This window comes from Dermatophagoides farinae, chromosome 2, assembly GCF_024713945.1.
Source record: "Dermatophagoides farinae isolate YC_2012a chromosome 2, ASM2471394v1, whole genome shotgun sequence".
NCBI classification, from domain to species: domain Eukaryota; kingdom Metazoa; phylum Arthropoda; class Arachnida; order Sarcoptiformes; family Pyroglyphidae; genus Dermatophagoides; species Dermatophagoides farinae.
The window spans coordinates 2852287-2872758 of record NC_134678.1 but is presented as its reverse complement, the minus strand read 5'-3'; the positions used below and the strand labels follow the sequence as shown (position 1 = coordinate 2872758).

At 28.7% G+C, this 20472-nt stretch overlaps 1 protein-coding gene across 1 annotated transcript; it reads left to right on the top strand.

The window, feature by feature from the left end:
• The first annotated feature begins 8035 nt into the window (after positions 1-8035).
• On the top strand, positions 8036-10768 carry LOC124499327 (mitochondrial dicarboxylate carrier). Its single transcript, XM_047063219.2, has 3 exons — positions 8036-8414; positions 8489-9377; positions 9529-10768. Exons 2-3 carry the CDS (start codon positions 9311-9313, stop codon positions 10440-10442), a joined length of 981 nt encoding a protein of 326 aa, XP_046919175.1. The 5' UTR covers positions 8036-8414; positions 8489-9310; the 3' UTR covers positions 10443-10768.
• The last annotated feature ends 9704 nt before the right edge of the window (positions 10769-20472 follow it).

Below are 20472 nucleotides of genomic sequence, written 5' to 3'. Positions count from 1 at the left end.
TCGTGTTGTTTGTACTGATCATCAATGATGTTTGCATATTTTTCTTGGGAATTGATTGTGATTTGCAATTTTTTTTCTTTTTTTTTTATTTGTATTTCAAGATTGAAAGAATTTCTGTATATATTTACTATATACACAAATCATTAACATTGATATTCGACAAGTAATAAAGTTAATTTTTAGCTGCTAGTTTGATTTTTCCACAGAATTTCTGTATATATAACTATATAATAAATACTAATGTTGATTTGTGCATTGCTTTTTTTCCCGTTAATTTTTACGTTCTTTTTTTCATTTATTACAATTTTTTTTTGGCCAATATATATTTTGATGTAATTTGAGATACTCATAATCATCATCATTCTCATTATTATTAGCCATGTCTTGAGTGATGTTCGTGTTCATTTTGTCGTTGTTGGTTTTCAGTACCAAATACTCAATTTTATTTTATTTTATTATCTGTGTGTGCTTGTAAGAAGTATGTGACTCATGGAACATTCATTCTTTTGGATCATGAATAAATAGCTTATATAACCATATATTACATTCAAAATCAAACAGTTGAATAAATATGAGATGAATAAATTCGGTAAAAATAAATTCTTTATACAGAATCAAATGTATAGAATAATGATAAAAGAATGAAGGAAATTACGTTGATCAACATACGGTCGTCGTCCTCATTTTAAGTAATAAGAATGATTCTTTTGCCTATTTATTACTTGTTTGACTGGTTGGCATACTTCCCGATTCTCAATTCTGATTTAGTTTCATTATTTGATGGCACCAATATATTTATATACCAAAAGGATTGTTGATTATAATTTATGCATCTCGTATCTTGTCTATTCGGTGTTTGCATTGCATCTTTCCTGTTTATTGTTAATTCTGTCGATCAAAGAAGCAAAAAAAAACGTGAAAGAATCTGAAATGAAATGAATGATTGAATGAATAAATGAATGATGGAATCAAAAGAATGAGATTTAACCAATAAAGTAATTTCTGTATTCAAGTTTTTGTATGTATGTATAAAAATCAGTTTCCCGGAAGAGATGCTGTTCATCATGCTCTATACATGGTTGTTTGCATTTGTTTTGATACAAATAAATTCATCTATTTTTCTCTCATGCTTTTCTTCACTTCATCATCATCATCATCATCATCATCATAGTCGTCGTCAAGAAATAGCCACTATATATGGATACATTAGTCATTTATTGTAGTCATTTCATTTTCTGGTTATTCTTATTATTAATTTTGTTTTTGCTCAAAATGTTTTGGTTTGGGTTGGGTCTCATCGGTTTTTTTTGAAAAACTTATTCATCTATCTAGATTCCGATCTTTTTATTTTTGATGTCTATATACTAGTCATTTGCGAAATACTCATACTCTTATAAATGAAAAAATATTTTGTGAATGTCATCTTCGTCGTCATCGACTTTCAAACCAAATAATTCTTAATTCAATCGGGAATTCATCAACAACAATGTGAATACGAATACGACGACAACTAGAATGTTTAGTTTTACAGATGAAGAGAGAAAAAAACTTTTTTCGTGAAAATGTAGTCGTTGTAGCAATCTTGCACACACACACACAAACATACACTGAGGAAAAGAAAAATAACCAAAAAAAAAGAACGAAAAATTACTGTGCATGGAGCAGATGCTTCAACAGCTTGCTTATTTTTTTTTCTTCTTTCTTTCACATTCTTTCAGATATAATTTGTTTTCTTCGGTCTGTATATTATATCACGAGGCCATGATTCAATGTTTGCTTTTGGATCATAGTTTGATGGCACACAGTGAACACAAATTACTTCTGATGATGATGACTATAATTTCATATATCATTAATTACACATTTACACCAGTAATAATCTGATGATTGTGGCTGTATTTGTTGATGATGGTGATACACTTTGACATTCAACATGGACTTGATAATCATTTGATCCAGAAATATTTTCCTAATGAGTATTAATTGACTTTACTAGATGAAAAATTGTTTTCACTTACTCACTCTCACACAAGCACATACACACACACACACACACAAACGCACACACTTTTAGTTGGTTTCGACCATTCTAATAACCTCTTGTCATTATCGAGACTTTTTCCACAATCGAATTTCCGATCAGATATATTCTCGGGTATACTATTATGATTTTTGAATTGAATTCAGAAAAAAAATTCTTACAATGGGATCATCGTTTTTTCTCGTTCTTCATCATATGAGTGGTATGCGTGTTTGTCGGTGCGTTATATGCTAATTGATTTATACTAATTTTATCCTAAATCTTTTTTGGCCAATGATTTCGTTTTTTATCTATGATGTGTGGTTACCATACACACACGCACACAAAATCATTTATTCAATTTTTTCCATTTATTTTCATCGTTCATTGTTGTTTCCCGTTGTTCAATTGTTTTTTTCCGTTTCTTATTTTCTTCTTCATGATTCAGTTGAATAGAAAACCGTTTTTTTTGAATACGGGTTTTTTCGGGAACTATGATGATAATGATGATTGGTATTTTTTTTGTACCCTTCAAAGAAAAAAAAAGAATAGCTTCAAGCAAAATTGTTTTGAATTTATTCTCAAGCTCGATTCGCTAAACGAATGATGATATCGGTAGTGGCATGAATGTTGCGATATTAAAAGAAAGGAAATACAATATTAAAAATTAAGACTTTTTTCCATGTGAAAATGTGTATATTCGTGTGTGTGTAAGAATTGTTAAACGAACAAAACGAGTGCTTGCTTGTTCAGACTATGGATCGCTTTGGGCCATTTCCAAATACAGTTAGATTCTGTATATATGTGAATATAGAATTGGGAACCGAATCATCTGATGATGATAATCGGAAGTTTTTTCCACTGTGTGTGGATCATCACATATTCCAGAATAAAAAACAGTGAAACTCAGTGAAATGTGTCGATTTTTCATACTATTTTATAATGTTTTTTTCCAATTTGCTCTTTTGTTGTTGTTGTTGTTGTTGTTGACGATGATGATGATGAAACCAATCGAAAATAGAAATAATAATAAATCGAAATCAATTTAAAATGAAAATCGATTCAGAAAACAGAATTTATTCAAAATTTTTTGGTTTTTTTTATAGAATGCCGGAAGAGAATTAATAATAATAATAACAATATCCATTTGACAAACATTGTCGCGTGTGTGTTTTCAATATCAAAAATTGTATCCAAATTTTTTTGGGTTGACATTTTTCTTACCCTCGAACAAACATGTGATCATAAAACCAATTTTTTTTTTGATTAAATCCTTCTTAATTAAATAATCAGCTTTATTTTATTTATTTTTTTCTATAATCATTATTCATTGATTCTACGTGGAATTTTTTTTTTCATTTTCTTGTTGATTTAGACTATGACTTTAATCGTTTATTAATAGGTCCGAAATATTTAAATTCGTGTAAACAAATTCTGAATATTAGGATTCACTTCAGGATAGTACTAATTATCCTCCCTACTTCATCCACCGAGCCCTATGTGCAAACAAAGTTTGGAAAAATTTTGTTTGCCAGATTAATCTATAGGGATGTGTGTGTGTATTCCAAAGTTTTTTTTATTCATTTGCATTTAAAACTTTTTTCTTCATGAAATAATCTGATTATCAGCTCCGGAATAAAAATGTAGGACACAAAAAAGGATTCTAAAGCAAACAATTTTGAATTTGGGATAAATTTTACTGCCTGAAACTAGCCCTAAAAGCTAATAATAATAAATGGTGTGTGTGTGCTTGGACAGTAGTAATAACTCAGGCGGCAAGAATTTATCTATTGAGGATTCTGTGAAAAATGAATGAATTTTTTTTCTCATTTCTCTTTTCGATACTTTTAATTTTTATTTTTCATTGTTTTTTTTCGGTGGTTAAAATGATTAAAAAAAATACGAATTTCTAATTCTCTTTCCCAGTTATTTGCAAGTAAATTGAAAATTATTTTCGCTTTATTCTGTTCTTTTTGACTTTATGAAACAGGATGCACAACAAGATATGTGAGATCTGTTTTGTACAACCAGAAAAGAAATTGTTTTTTTTTGGTTGCGAAGGCAAAATATACATTCATTCTACATTTGGTAGAATGGTTTCTGGTAGATAAGAATATGAGATGACCATGTATTGAATGTCCAGCAACACATATGCAATCTGCATATTGAAAATATTCAAACAACTAACAAAAACGAAAAAAAAATTTGTTCGACCATATACACCATCATCATCATCATATCGTCTAAACATGGATAGAGAAAAATAAAATAGCAAAACAAAAAAAAAAGATGATGATGATGAACCATCGAAAAAAAAACCGTTGGCAAGTTTCACATTTCATAGTTTGTGCTGTTTTCGGTTGTTGTTGTTGATTGCAGGAATTATTCGGTATACGAAACTTGAAACATGCAATTTTTTCCTTATCAAAGGAATTTTTTTCTATACATGTTTGTGTCCCATGTCCATGGTCTACATGTTTAGTGAATGTTTGAGATATAGAAATGACCCATCGTGGAACAACGTTTTTTTTTCTCGTTTCGATCACACATACATTATGTTTTTTGTAGCATATATTCAGATCACATTTAGATTTGCTGTATTTTATTGTCGCTATGTTTTGTTTGTTTGTTTGTTTGTTTCTATATGAACATCAACACTCAAGAATCGGTAATAGAGAATCATCATCATCAAAAGCTAGTCAGTCATTCTAGAATGTGGAAAGATATAATAGAAATAAAAGTGGAAAAGATGTATTAACCATTGTGATTGTAATTCTAATTATTTTCTCTTTTTCAATACTTGACATTGTAGACATAGATCTTTTTTTCGGTTTTTTTTCTGATCTTTTTGTGTTTGTGCATGTGCTGTGAATGCCATGCATAATCTGCTGCCATAGAAGAAAAAAAATGGACAAATGAACCAATGATAACAAATCCATATTTTTTTTCTCCTGTTTCATTCTGTTTTGTGTTGTTGTTGTTGTTGTTATGTTCGGGAATCGCACAAATGAAACAACAAAATATATTGGCAAACATAGAATCAGATGAATGAAAATTGGTTTCTCCATGTTTTTTGTTGTTGTTGTTGTTGTTGATGCTTCACTTGATTTTTTTTCTGGTTTATTCTTTCTTTTTTTTTGATTTTATATTTTCGGTTTTGTTATTCAACCATGATGATTCAAGATTACGGAACGTGTCTATGTGTTTTTTATTTATTGTGGCCAATACTATGTATTTATTCCAATTCCAATTGCTGGATCGGTGATGATAAGTCCGGTCGGCATGTTTTTTGTATTGCACATTGTGTAACAACAACAACAAAAAAAATTACTACCACAAAAAAACGACAAATTGGTTGTGGTTTTCATTTTTTTTCTTTTTCGTTTCCCCTATATCGTCATTGATTTGAAGTTGAGTTCAATTCTTTTATTGCATTGTAATAATAATAATAATGATAATACAGTTGAATGGTAATAAGCCTCAACGAATTGTGGATATTGTGTGATGTTGCCCATATAAAAGAATAGTCAAGTCATATATGGATTAACTTGTCCCGTCTTATTTTTCCTGTTAATAGCTACGATATGGAATAGATAAACACAAACACAACAACAATAAACATACAATCAAGTTTCGTTTTTTTTCTGTAGTCACTGCTATTCACACTTATTATAGTGTGATGCATCGCAAATAAACAAGTAAAAGTAAAAGTAAAAGTTTCGTTTGTACAATTTGATCATCAACAAATATATAAATAAAAATTCATAAGTTACATTATCTGTGAACAAAAAAAAAGAGAGAAGAAAATTCAGTAAATACCACTACCGGGGGTAACAACATATAACAACTATGGGTCGGATAGAATCGGATAATAACGGTCCGGTCAGTGGCCTTTTTTCATTCATTCATTTTTGGTTGTTGTGCATCCATCCATCTATCTATGTGTTTTGGATCCGTTCTCGTCTTATATTTCTTTGTTCCATTTTCATTTTGCCAATTAACTATCTTACATGCTGATGATGACGATGATGTGGTTTAGTATATACAATATCTGCGGTTGGTTGAATGAAAATGAAAATAAAATGGATAAATTGTTCATTGTTTGTGTGTGTGTATGTGTGTGTGTGTGTGTGTGTGTGTCTATGTGTCATGATACAAAATGATGAAAACCTAAAAACAAGGAATGATGATATGAAAAATTTTTTCTCCCACGACTACATTGTCTCTATGTTTGTATATAATCCGAATAGTGTCTAATTTAATTAAAAGACACCCATATAGATAGATTTATACGAGAGATAAATTTGGTCTTTTTGCTTTTTCATTTGTGCGTGTGTGATGTTGTTTCCACACCGCCCCATACCCAGAAAGAGAGAGAGAGAGAGAGAGAGAGAGAGAGAGAGAGAGAGAGAGAGAGAGAGAGAGAGAGAGAGAGAGAGAGAGAGAGAGATCCAAATTCTTTTTGTTTCGTTTCGGTTTTCTTACATTTTTCTCATTTTTTTGTTGTTTTATTCTTTTGGTGAAAAAAAAAATATTTCCCGTAAACAAAACAAAAAAAAGTTTAATTAAATTTTCCTGCTCATAGTGCACTATATATTTATGTGAATATCGGTATAATTTTCCACTAACGGCCGGACATTGTCGTTTTTTTCTGTTGCCATTGCCAAAAAAAAAAATTTTTTATTGTTTATCAATTCAGAAGAATTTTCCACTTTACAATTCTTAACAATTCTAGGTTTTTATCATTTTTAGAATGCAGTCATTTCATTTCATTTTTTTCGCTTTTCCTATTATTACCATTATCATCACCATCATCATTGAGTATTAATCTAGCCATCTCAACACATCTCAAACCCCATTCTAATGCAATTCAAATTGACTGAATATGTTTTTATATGTTTGCTTTTGTCTGTATGTGTAATTTCCAACTCTTGATGCTATTTAACGGTTCACATATAGGGTGATAATATCATTTGAAATGAAATAAATGAAAAAAAATATCTATATATTCCACCCATATATTAGATAATTTGTATTGAATAACATTTTTTTTGGACATTCATCTTTATGTGTGTTTATATTTCATCATCATCATCATTTTCATCCATATTCAATGAAAATGAAAATTTGGAATGACTATTTATCTATTTTGTTTTTGTTTTTGTTTTGTTCTGAAGTATATAGTTATTATGATAATAATAAAACAAAACTAGAATATTTTTTTTTCTCAAATGTGGATACATAGTAAATAATAATGTGATATACATTTTTTTTATAATATTCTTCGAGTTTTTTTGTTGTATCGGTTTGTTTGTTATATTTCATTTTGTTTTGGCTGACTATTGTGTTTTTTTTTGTGTGGAAAGAATCATTATGAAAATCATCACGTCTTTTATATTCATCTCGATTATGTTGATGATGATGGTGATGATGAAGATTCGATGGTGAGCAAGGAGGCTGACAGGACAATTCTTCTTTTTACCGAATTTTCAAAGAATTTTTTTCTTTTCATGAATGGATAAAATGAAATAAAATAAAAATTCATTTGGATAACTATCCATATCAAACTTGAATATAAAAACAAATGATAAACTACATCAATGATGATCATTCATTCTTTGATTGAAAACATTAAGATTTTGTATGTATCTAATCAAAATTTCATTTCATTTCACTGATTTACATTGATTTACTTGAAGGTTGTTTGTTGATAACACGATGAGCTTTCTTTTTTTTGCAAAAAAAAAAAAAAAATAATTTGTTTATCGCACTAATCACCGACATAGCAAAATAGCAAATATTATTTGTCGAAATGATTTAATCATTTATTTTTTATCATTTAACCAATACAAATATCGCTTACTGGAATGTTGTTACCATGTGGATTTGGATAACAACACAAAAGTATATTGGTCTCTTCATGAAAGAATAAACAATTTTCAAGATTCAAGAAAAAAAAAACAAAAAGATATTTGATGATAAAAGACTTGCACATCCACAAAATAATGATCATTAAACCATGCAATGTTATGCGATTTTCATTTTATACGATTCATTTACGAATTTTATTCGCACAAATAGACAAACAAACAAACAAACAAACATACAAAACAATCTTGTTTTTTTTCTCCTTCTCAATCTCTGTATGTGGATTGTCATTCATCTGTAATGATAATGGTGATTACAATTTTTCTTGTTATTCTTCCATTCGATCCGCATTGCAGGAAAACAAAAAGTGTTGTTATTCTATTTTGCAAGTGGATTCTATATTCTGTCCAAAACATTGTAACTATACATTATATGTGTGGTTTATCTCGGGTTTCAGGTTCAGTCAATCGTAATTCATTATTTTATATGTTATATGGGCGGCTATCTAGGTCATTTATTTTATTCGGTATGTTAGTTAAAATTTTTGTTTTTGGAATTTTTATTTTTATTTTTTTGGTTTTGTAAAACCCACTTGAACAGAGAATTTTTTCCACACAGAGCCGTACAATACTCTATGAACGGCATATAACAGCTGTTTTTCTCTTTTTTCTGTTTTTCTCTGCATGCATCAACAGATACGTCTCACAAAGCATTGAGTGAATCACGCTTTGAGGTCATAGCTTGCAAGCTTCAATTCAAAACACAACTTTATTTTTCTTCCTCGACAACATGCACCACGTGACCGCTACTGATGTAGATTTCCCCTTCAAATGTATTTGAAACTTTCAAAACAAAATGACAACATATCGAATGATTCTTAGAATCCATCTATATAAAAAGTGAAAAACAATTTTCCATTTTTTTTATCTAATCCAGAAAAATTTCCTAAATACGCCAACTTGTCACAACATTATCGACAACAAATCATTGAGTAAATATAGTATCATTTGATCATCATCAAACAAATAAAAATGGGTAATCATCTTTTATGCTTACCACTATTAATGGCAATCAATTTTTTTGACGTAACCAACGTATTTTCATATCTATGAGCCAGACAAATGTCTAGCTGAGTTTAAAATTTTTTTTTTCTATATACGCCTTTTATTGTGCTCATCATAAATGTCCTGATTTTCATTTGTAAATCATTGATTATCAATAATAAGAAAAAATCTCTCATCGTCATCATTACATTCATAAAATCAAATTCATATTTGTTATTACAATTGATATTGGCTCAAATCCTGTATTGCAAAAGTTTCTTCTAAAAATTTTTTTTAAAATTTCAATCCATAAACCTCTAATTTGAATTCAACAATAATAAAAAAAATAGAACAAAGCAGAAACGTCAATCAAACAAAAATGGAAAAAGCACCCGCTGAATTATTCCATAATCGACAACTATTGAAACAATTGTTGATGCAAAAAAGTAAGTCTCATCATCTCTGTGGTTATTGTCATTGTCATTGTTGTTGTTGTTATTATTGTTGTCATTGTTATTGTACATCGTATGTGTTCATTATGTGTTCATCTAAATCATCATTATTGCTACATTGATATGAATTTATCCATGTCTTTAGAATTAAAGGATCGATTATCATCAACAGTGTCGAAAGATACATCCGGGCCTCGTGTGCCACGTTGGTATTTTGGTGGTATAGCATCGGCCGGTGCTGCTTGTATTACACATCCATTGGATACGATGAAAGTTTATTATCAAACATCGGGATTACTTGCCGGACGACAGACATTAGTGGCAGCCACTATTCAAGTAATCAAAAAGAATGGATTTCTTGCACTTTATAATGGTTTAACAGCTTCGATTCTACGTCAATTAACATATTCAACTGTTCGTTTCGGTATCTATGAAGCTACAAAACAGAAACTTATTACACATGAACAGCAAATATTACCATTATATGAACGTATGATTATAGCTGCTTTTTCTGGTGCGATCGGTGGCTTAGTTGGTACACCACCTGATGTTGTTAATGTTCGTATGCAAAATGATATCAAACTTGAAGAACGTTTCAAACGAAACTATCGAAATGCCATACAAGGCCTGAAAGAAATCTATCGTAAAGAAGGACCGTCTGCTTTATTTCGTGGTTCATCAATGGTAATGGCTCGATCAATTCTAGTATCCATTGGTCAATTAGCAATGTATGATCAATTTAAATATTGGCTTGTATCAAAAGCATCGATGGCCGGTGATAAGATTCAAACACATGTTATCAGTAGTACGTTTGCCAGTATAACTTGTACGATATTGACACAACCATTGGATGTACTTAAAACACGTATAATGAATCAAAGTGAAACATGTACAGGACAAATGATCAAAAAACAGGTTATCGATCTATATCGTAATTCAGGTGTACGTGGTTTTTATAAAGGTTTCGTACCGGCATTAATACGTGTTGGTCCACATACTGTACTTGTATTTGTTATCTATGAACAGCTTCGTATTCAATTTGGTATGAATCTTCGTTGATTTGTTTTTTTTTGTAAGAAAAAAATTTATCCACATTTTGCAAACTTGATTGTGATATATCGACGATTATTATTATTAATTACTTAATGATAATGATGATCAACAAAAAAAAATTGCCTGTCTGTTGTCATTCATTTCTGAAAATTCTCATGTAATTATTTTCATTTAATATGGTCAAATATTCATCTTTGATTTTTCATTTTTTTTTCTCTTAATTATTAAAAATGTTATTTTTTACACATACAAAATGTTTATTCTTCTTCTTCTTTAGATATCTATTATGTATATTTTGTTTGTGTGCCAAATAAATAAATTCTTTTTATAAATTGACATCTAAGGAATTGTTTGTTAAAATGTTTTATGGGAATCATTGAAAAAAAAAGTGTGAAAAGAAATTGAATGAATAATATGTGACAATGATGATGACAAGTGTTGAATTATATATTGAGACATTTGAAATATAACGATATTCCAGATTCCAGAACTTGATGGGCAAGTGATCATTTGAGAATTGTGGCGTGAAGAAAATTTCAAAATTTTCTGATTTCTGGAATTCAAATTTGTTTGACAAATTTTTTTCATATTATTCATGTTTGAAATTAGAAACTTATCATCATCATCATTGATAAATATCAATGATTGGCAGGAATTTTTGATGTCATCATCATCACCACCAAGTGTGATCTTCTCCATAAAATTTATGTCCATTTGACTTCACTGTGTGTGTGTGTGTGAAACAAATATCAGAAAAAATTGGGACTCGGCTACTACGTAAGAAAACGAAACAAATTTATTTTGGACAAAAAAATTACACTTGGTCCTTGGTTTCCACTGCTACTACATGCAAGACCTTTTCTAAATTCCTAATTTAATACATAATACAATACAATGATGATCTGATCAGGCTAATCACAACAGGAAAAAAAAAATTTTTTTTTTATCAGGTCCTTTCATTTCCCTCGAGGTGTTCGAATGCTGATGATGATGATGATGGACGAATTTTTCTTCTTCTTCTACCAACGTAATAATTGATTGATGATGATTAAGCGAATACACAACAAGATATACATCGACAATCGAAAACAAGGTAAAAAAAATATATATAAAGATCGGCAAATGTCTTTTAGCAGAAACATAAAACAAAAAATTCCATTCGTTTCTTTTTTTTTTTTTTTTGATAGGTTGACTTTTCCATTCATTCATATTCAACATGGAGGGGGGTATCATCTCTATATGCCATACCATAGATGAAAATCGATGATGATGATGATGATAATCACACACAAGATGATGAAGAGAATATATAAACAAATATAAACACACACTCAAAATATATTCAATATAATAATCTATTGTTTGTTTCAAATATTTTTCCATTTTTCATTTCTTTCTCGCAATTTTTCGATTGTTATGATTATTATTATTATTATTGTTGTTGTTGTTGTTGTTGAAATTTGCAGTTTTATAATATTGTTTTTTGAATTACCATTCTTCTTACCTTCATCATCATCATCATCATCATTGTTGATCGAGTGGAGATCTGCATTTTTTTTTTCTCTATCTCTCTCTTTTCAAGTTTCAAGAGCGTCAAAAAATGGTAGCCATCTAGTCTAAAGGCCATCATCATCATCATCATCATCGAAAGAATTGATCATAAAAGTTCTTTTGTGACCACAAAATATAAAAAAAAATTCAATGACATTTCACCATACATATTGTGTATATGTGTGCAAGAATTTTTCATTCGTTTCGTTTGTTTTTGTTGTTGAAATGTTAATGATTTGTTTACAAACATTCGATGTATACACACACACAAACACACGAATACATCGCGTTGGTTTATGGTGAATCTCATACATCATTATGGATGGGATGGATGGATGGCTGTGAATAGTGGTCGATTTTTTTTTTGGTTTACCTGATGCGAAGAATTGTTCATTTTTTTCTCGTTTTTTTTTCCAAACTGATGATTTAGTTCAATGATGATGTGTTTGTTTGTTTGTTTGTTTGATTGGTTTATATTTTCCACTTGATCTTCAAAAAATAAAAAAGTGGTTTGTATATAAATATTATTTTCTACATACGATAAGATAGAATTTCGGGCGTTCGACCTATGAACTCTGTGTGTTTGTGTGTTTATGATTGTGTTTGAAAAAAAATTTTCTTTCCACAGCACATCATAGGTAAACAAAAACGAAAAATTCTTAAGTTGATAATTATTTGAATATGAATCAGAAAGAAGAAACCTGGCCAAAATGAAAGAGAGAGAGAAAAAAAAAGTTAAATTGATTTCCTCAAATGGCAATCATCAAATCAAGTTGAACTGAATATATTAATTTTACATTTTCATTTTTCTGTATGGTAATGGTGTGTTTTGTCACCAAACCAATGTTGATAGTGATGATGATAAGAATGAGTTCAGAATTCAAACGATATGAACATCATCAACATTTCACACAAATACCTTTCAATTTATATGGTTGTTGATTTTGATCAAAACTTTAATCATATAGAACTCTTGGCTTGGAATAAAAGGGTAAGAAAATAAGATCCGGATATGAATATACTTTTTCTTATTCTCTCTAGAGATTCTTAATTCATTCTTTTTTGAAAATCCTTTCAATGAATTTTTATTTTTTCAGGAGAAAAAGATAATTTTCATTCAAATGAAAATTCAAATGTATTGCATCATTTCAGATCTAAACAAACATCGAATTGAGCAAACGATTCCTCATGGGAGAAATTTTATTTTGATTCATTCATTCATCAAAATCAAAGAAACAATTTATCTATACGTACAAAAATCATTAGACTGTGTGGTGGCCAATGAAATTTTTTTTTTCTTAGAAAATAGATTCATTCATTTATTCTGATATACATTTTTATTTTCATTCATGAGTCTCAATAATCAAATGGTTGATTATTGTTGATGATCATTCATTATTATTATTTTTTTTTTATTCTTCCAATAATCATTAATCGAACGAAAAAAGATGAATCGAATAACGACAATGTTATGAATAAACAACAGCTACCTTTGTGTTCAATGTGTCAATAGTTAATGATTATCGTTTTATATATATGGATGACTGTTGATACAAAAAATGATGAACGAATTTCCAAATCATTTCAACTTTAGATTCATCAGATAATTGATGTTGTTGTTGATGATGATGATGATCAAAAATGAAAATTCAAATGATGATTTATCAAAACAAAATAATAAAAAGAAAGAAGAAAAAGGTTTAACCATAAAAACCATTTCTCTGACATGAATGAATGAATGAAATGAAATAGATAAAATTGAAATAAAACAAAAAAAAACGTAAGCATCCGTCTTTTGACAAATGACTTTTCATATAAAATGAGAAGAAAAAACGTTGATATAACCACCACATACCCTTCAATATTATTATGATTCATGATGATCCACAATTGTGTGTGTGGATATAAACATTGTTGAATTACCAATATATAGATGATCATCATTAGATCGATCTTGATCGGTGAATATTAATCAATCGAACCTAATGCTATTCAAGGTCAATGATATTTTTATTTATTTCAAATCAAATGGATTAAACATCAAAATTCTATTGGAAAAATTTTGATAATCCTTAAATAATCGATTTAAATCCCAATCATCATTCAGAATGATTTTCATAGAATTTTAAATAAACAATAACAACAATAATCAATTGCTAAATTATACACAGTAGCTAGAAAACTGGAAAAAATTTAGAAATTGTTTAATTTGTCTGGTCAAATATCATTGTTGTTGTTGTTATTGAATTTTCATTCAATTGGATACTATATTGATAATGGTGAACAACTACCACATTATGAATTATACAACAACAACAACAACAAATTAATATCCGTGATGATGATGATTCTCAATTGCAACATTTTGATGCAATACTATCCATACATCATTGGAATGCGTTACCTTCCTATATATAATAATTATAATGAGCAAAAATAAAAAAAAACACCAGGAGAATGGTAATAATAATGATGATGATCATCAGCCATAATCATTATCATCTTAATCTAGATCGGTATTCCATCTATCTAACCATTTTTAAATTGGATTTTATTTCTTTGGCTTTACCACATACGAATCAAAGTTTTTTTTTCATTCTAAATCTTGTATTTTCTATTTGATTGATTCAAGATATCCATGATATTCTCTTTTTGTTTCTTCCACTGTCTTTCATGTTGTTGTTGATGGTCGAAAATAAGGCCATTTCAAATCGTCGTTATATTATTGTTCACTATGGATGCACACCGAACCCTTTCTTTCCAGCCCATTGCTTTTAAATCATTCATTTATGAAATGAAAATCACACACACACACACACACACACTTATTGCATACTAAAGTTGAATGAATTCAAGAATTTCAAATACGTAGGGTTATTATTATATGAAAAGGTAAACTGAAGCCGGTTATGATAATTGTCCATCATCATCAAAGTGACAACCAAACAATCGGCCAACCAAATCGAAATTTTAACTTTTAGAAAAACAAGCTCAATTTGACAATAAATATTTTAGTGAAAAAATGTGTTTGTTGAATAAAAAAATTAAATTTCTCATTGCGCGTGTTTTTGAATGGAAAAACTAATTTAAAAGCATCAACGATTTTTATAATTGGCCAAAAGCAAGCAAATAGTTACAACATTTACTATAAACACACACCTATTGTCTCATTTTATGATGATGATCATTATCATCATAATGCCAGAAACCAAACCAGAATTAAACACGCCTTTATTTTTGCAATATATTCATATATGATGCTATTGATGCGTTTCGATTGTTGGTCAAAGTTTTACCCAACACACATAAACACCAACATATTCAATACTAAATAATTTTGAATTAAATTACTGCATAACGTATGTTGTATAATTATCAGGTTATATCGTTCAAATGAGAAAAAAAACATAAAATAAAATGATTGTATCCATCAATGGATTCAATGAAGATTTTTTTTCTTTTTATATACTACTATATAATCTGTCATCGTACATTGCATATGATTATGTCATATTTATGTCTTTTTATCCACTATTTAACACAATATGAATCGATTTGATTGACATTCACCTTTGATAAATGATGATATTTATAGGCTGCTTCTGGCCAAAAAAAAAAAAAAAATAAAATTATCATTTTAATATTGATTTCCATTGAATCTATATAAATATTAATATTTATTTGACTGTTCAATGTGCTTTTTTTCACATAAATTCTTTCCCTCATACAAGTATAAGGAGTTGATGAAATCAGTGATTTGATTGAGAAGAAGGAACAACCTGATGAGTTATTGATAAAGACGGTATATAATATGATTATTCTGTATTGATAAAAAAAATAGTGGAAAATAAGGACATTATATATGATGATGATGATGGTTTTTATTGGTCAATCGATTTTGTTTTTGGATAAGTATCTTTCCACCGTAAATTCATTCATTTTTTTATACTGGAAATCAACAAATTTCAAATAGTATCCACATAATTGTTTTGAATTGTTTCGTTTCGTTTCCAATTTATTTTCTACGATGCTTGTTCTTCTTTTTCTATCGCATAAATAATGATTTTTATCATCATGGTGCGTTGGTGTTGGCTGAATTGATGATTTTGGAAACAAATGGATTTTTTTTTTCTTTGCTCTTCTAGCAATCTGATTATGATGATGATGAAATTTGGCAATGATTGGAATTTTTTCTCATTTGATTACATATAGAATAGGAGATGGATATAGGCTTCCTATAGGTAGTAGTAGGAAGTAAATGTCAATAAATCACCGATGCTACTGCTGTTGATGTTTCTGTATATATCCACTGCCAACATAATCAAATCAAACTAATTGGACAAGTTTTTTCTTTGCACACCTGAATCAGATGCACATCAAATAAATTTTTTTTTTTTGTTGCCCATTTGTTTCACAAACATGGGCAACTGTATCAAATGTTGTAATCGGTCAGTGTTCTGTAGAATCTTGAATGATGTGATAATTATGATTAGGATACAAACAAAAAAACAACAACAACAAAATCTTTATCCATATGACATTTTTCTGTGAAAGATATCTATTCTCCTGGTGAATAAATTGTGTTTTTCATCATTCATTTTGTTGTTGATGCGAAAAAAACAACAACAAAAAAACCTAATCCATTTCTTTAATGTTAATACTGTTGGGCGACTATATCTACCTTCTAAAATTGAATTTTGGCATGTTTGTTTATTTTTTTTTTATTTAAAATCAAATTAATATCTTACTCAATGGGTGATAATGATAATGTTGACATGAACATGTCCAAATACAAATTGCATTTTTTCTCGATTACCTGAATATTTCTTACCGGTACTCCATCATGAATGATCACAATCAACATAGACGAGTAAAAACAAATAGAGAAAATAACCTGGTTATTTGTTATTCAAAGAAATCAGAATTCAAACGTCAATCACATGGATTTTTATTTTATTTTTTTTTGAAAATTGTATTCAAAAAAAATTTTGTTCATTTATTATATATTGCTGACAATTGTTGTTGGTAGTGGGTGAATATCCTTATTTATTATGTAATAACATAAAATTAATGCTCTGGTTTCATTTATATTTATGTTGGCTATGTTGGCTTCCGCGTAAATTTTTAAACAGAAAACAACAACAACAACAACAACAACAACAAGAAAAACAAAAATATCCAAACACTGATTTTATCCATGCAAACACATCTTTACATATGTCAAGTGAAATAGATTGAAAATTGATCTCATTTTATTCCCTATTTATACTCGATATATTTCTCTTTGAAATGTTTGATCAAACTTTTTTTGATTCGTTAATGATCTAAATGAAAAAAAAATGGAATTAGTTCAAATGAAATGTGTTCAATTTATGGCAATTTCTACATTTCATTTTTAATGCGAAATTGTCCTATTCGATGCGAATGACAACAACAACAACAACAACAAGTGATCTTTGCTAAAGCAGGATATTATGTAATGCAATTTTTTCTTTGGTTTACACAACCACCAATAATAAAATATATCGAATGATAGATTATTCATATCATAAAGTTTGTAAATATTTGATATGAATGCAGAAAACTATAAATCATCATTGGGAATTCAGTTCATCATCATTATCATCGATCTTTGGTTTGGATCATTTGAATTATACATTGAAATGTCTGCAAATGTTTTCTTTATTTTTTTTCTGGTTTTTATTTTGATGAAGAAAAATTGATTAAATCCAAACATCTTTTGCACCTTTTGTGGTCATCTCTTTCAATCATTTCATTGCATATATATTGAATGATTATATTATTTATGGTGAAAATAAAACGTTTTTAGCTATTGAAGTCCAATATTCTTCTTGTCAAAATGGTCAATTAATTAAAACACACACACACACACACATACACACAGGCATAGATTTGGTTATTCGATTTAAGCCGAAAAAATATTTGACCACCAACAAGCGTTGTCATCGAGGCAATGGAAATTTTTTTCTTCTTTCTGCCTTAATTAATAATAACTGAGTAGGTGTTGTCATCATAATCATTTTTTTCTCTGGCCGATAAAACTTAACGATTTTTTTTTCATCATATGACGTATAAAATCGATAATCAAATCTTTTTAATGAATGCCGCGCACATATATGAACTTTGACATGAAGGAAATTTTTATAAATGATCTGTTTGAGATCTATCTTGAAATGAGGCGATAGATAACGAAAATTCATAAACATAACTGATGGATGCAATGGTTATGTGTGTGTACAATCGAAAAAATATATGAACTGATGATCATCTGGTTTTCATATTTTTATAATTCAGAATAGCAGAATTTCAATTAATCAATATTAGAATTATTAATTTAAATTTTAGCTATTAAGAGGAATAATAGTTGAAATAATTGAAAATTCATTAGATGGAATTTCATTAAAACAAATACATGATGACAATACTTGTTTGACTTTGTTGGAATCTTAGAATACACATTACGATTCATTATATCTCATTGATAATGATGATGATGATGATGGGAACATGACATGATGATAATCTATTGAAATGCAAATTTACTAAAATCAAATATTTCGATTAGATTTTTTTTGTTTCTGTTTTTTTTTCATCTTTCGATTAACAATTATTCACGAATTTACAATGATCAATATTATCGATTTTGTCTTTCTATCTCTCTACGTTTTTTTTCAATATTCACATTTTGTCTGTTTCTGTTTGCGTCATCATCATTATTATCATTATAGATGTGTCGTTTTTTTATTAGATTTTTATTGTCGGATCAACAATGATTAGCCCGTAAAAGATTCAATAAACGAACGATGGTTGTTCATGTCATTCAAATCAAATGTCAAGATTTTTTTTTTTGTTTAATATATCAGGAACGTGTGTATATATTCGACGATAGTCATCATTTTGAGGTTTTTGAATTTGATCTGTCTTGTTTTGAACTATCTTTCATTTCGATGCATGTTTTTTTACGATGAAAATCTGATTATAACATTTTTTTTCTTTTGAAATCCTACACACTAAAACACACACAGGGAGAAAGAAAAAGAGAATGAATTTTTTCTTTTTTGTTTTGTTTTGTTTTTGCTAAAGATCCTATAGGATTTAAACCATCACACATCAAAACAACCATTGTGAATCTTTGAAATATTTTGACATTGATGATCGTTTATCTCTTTATTAACAGAAATAGCCGAATTGAACTTGTTGGAGAAAAAAAAAACAAAAAATTCGATTCGATCACATTCCGGAATGATGATGATGATGATGATTCGGCACAATATTTCCAATGTAGCACCATTAATCATTTGAATGATAATTTTGTTTTTCAGCTTTTTTTGGGTCAACATGACATAATTCGCGACATGTCAATGTCGATTTCCATCAAAATATTTTCCATTGATTATGGTGCATAGAGAACACACACACACACACACATGCTGATTTCCATTCTAATGCATGGATCCCAAAAAAAAAATCAATGCCATAACAACAACAACAACAATCCCATCGACATGATTGGAATATTTTCTTTTTTTCAAAATATGTAACTTTTTTTCAAAATTTGCATTTTGAAAAAAGCAGAATTTTTCAAAGTTTCCACTTTTGTTTTTGATTGCTGCTGCATCCATAACAAGATTTGATTTTTTTTTTGATTCCTTTAATTTGATTTGAATAAAAAGTTTTTTGTTTCGATTCCATTTCTATTGTTTTTTTTAGGATGATGATTGTGATTGTGATTTTCACAAAAAGTTCATTTTGTTTTGACAAAAAAAAAGGTAGAATACAACTTTTCAACTCTCAATAATAATAATAATATTCCGGTGAATAATTTTCGATTTCTTTTTCATTTTTTTTTTTAAATTTATACATCATTTACACACACTTGAAATTTCCCAAAAGAGATGTATGAAAATATTATTTTCCATTATGTAAAAAAGGATTTTTTTTGTACTTTATTTTCTCTGTTTCAAAAAAAAAAAAAAAAAAATGTTCATCAACATTCAACATAGAATTTGTACCACATAGTAATAATAATGATGATGATGAAAGTCTCTTGCTCTCTATTATTGATTATTAAGCAGAATAAACTTACATTTTTTTTTACTATCTTTCTAGTTAATTTATGAATCTCATCTTTTCCGATTCTATTAAGTGTATATATCTCATAATGGTAATAACAACAACAACAAGAACGGTAACTCTGTTACACATCATATATGCATATTGATGATGATGATGAACTCATCATTCGGTCGGTTGATGTTTTGTTCGTTGTTTTAATCATAGCTTTCAAATGTATATTAAATATTTATATAATTCTTGTTTCATCATCGCTTCTCTTCGTACAACAAATTTGTCATAGTGAAAATGATGTTTTATTTGATGCTTGTTGATAAAAAAAAGTTGTGAATTTTTAATTTTTTTTTTTGCAGACAGGATACTGAAATCCACACGGAATACAAGAGATTTG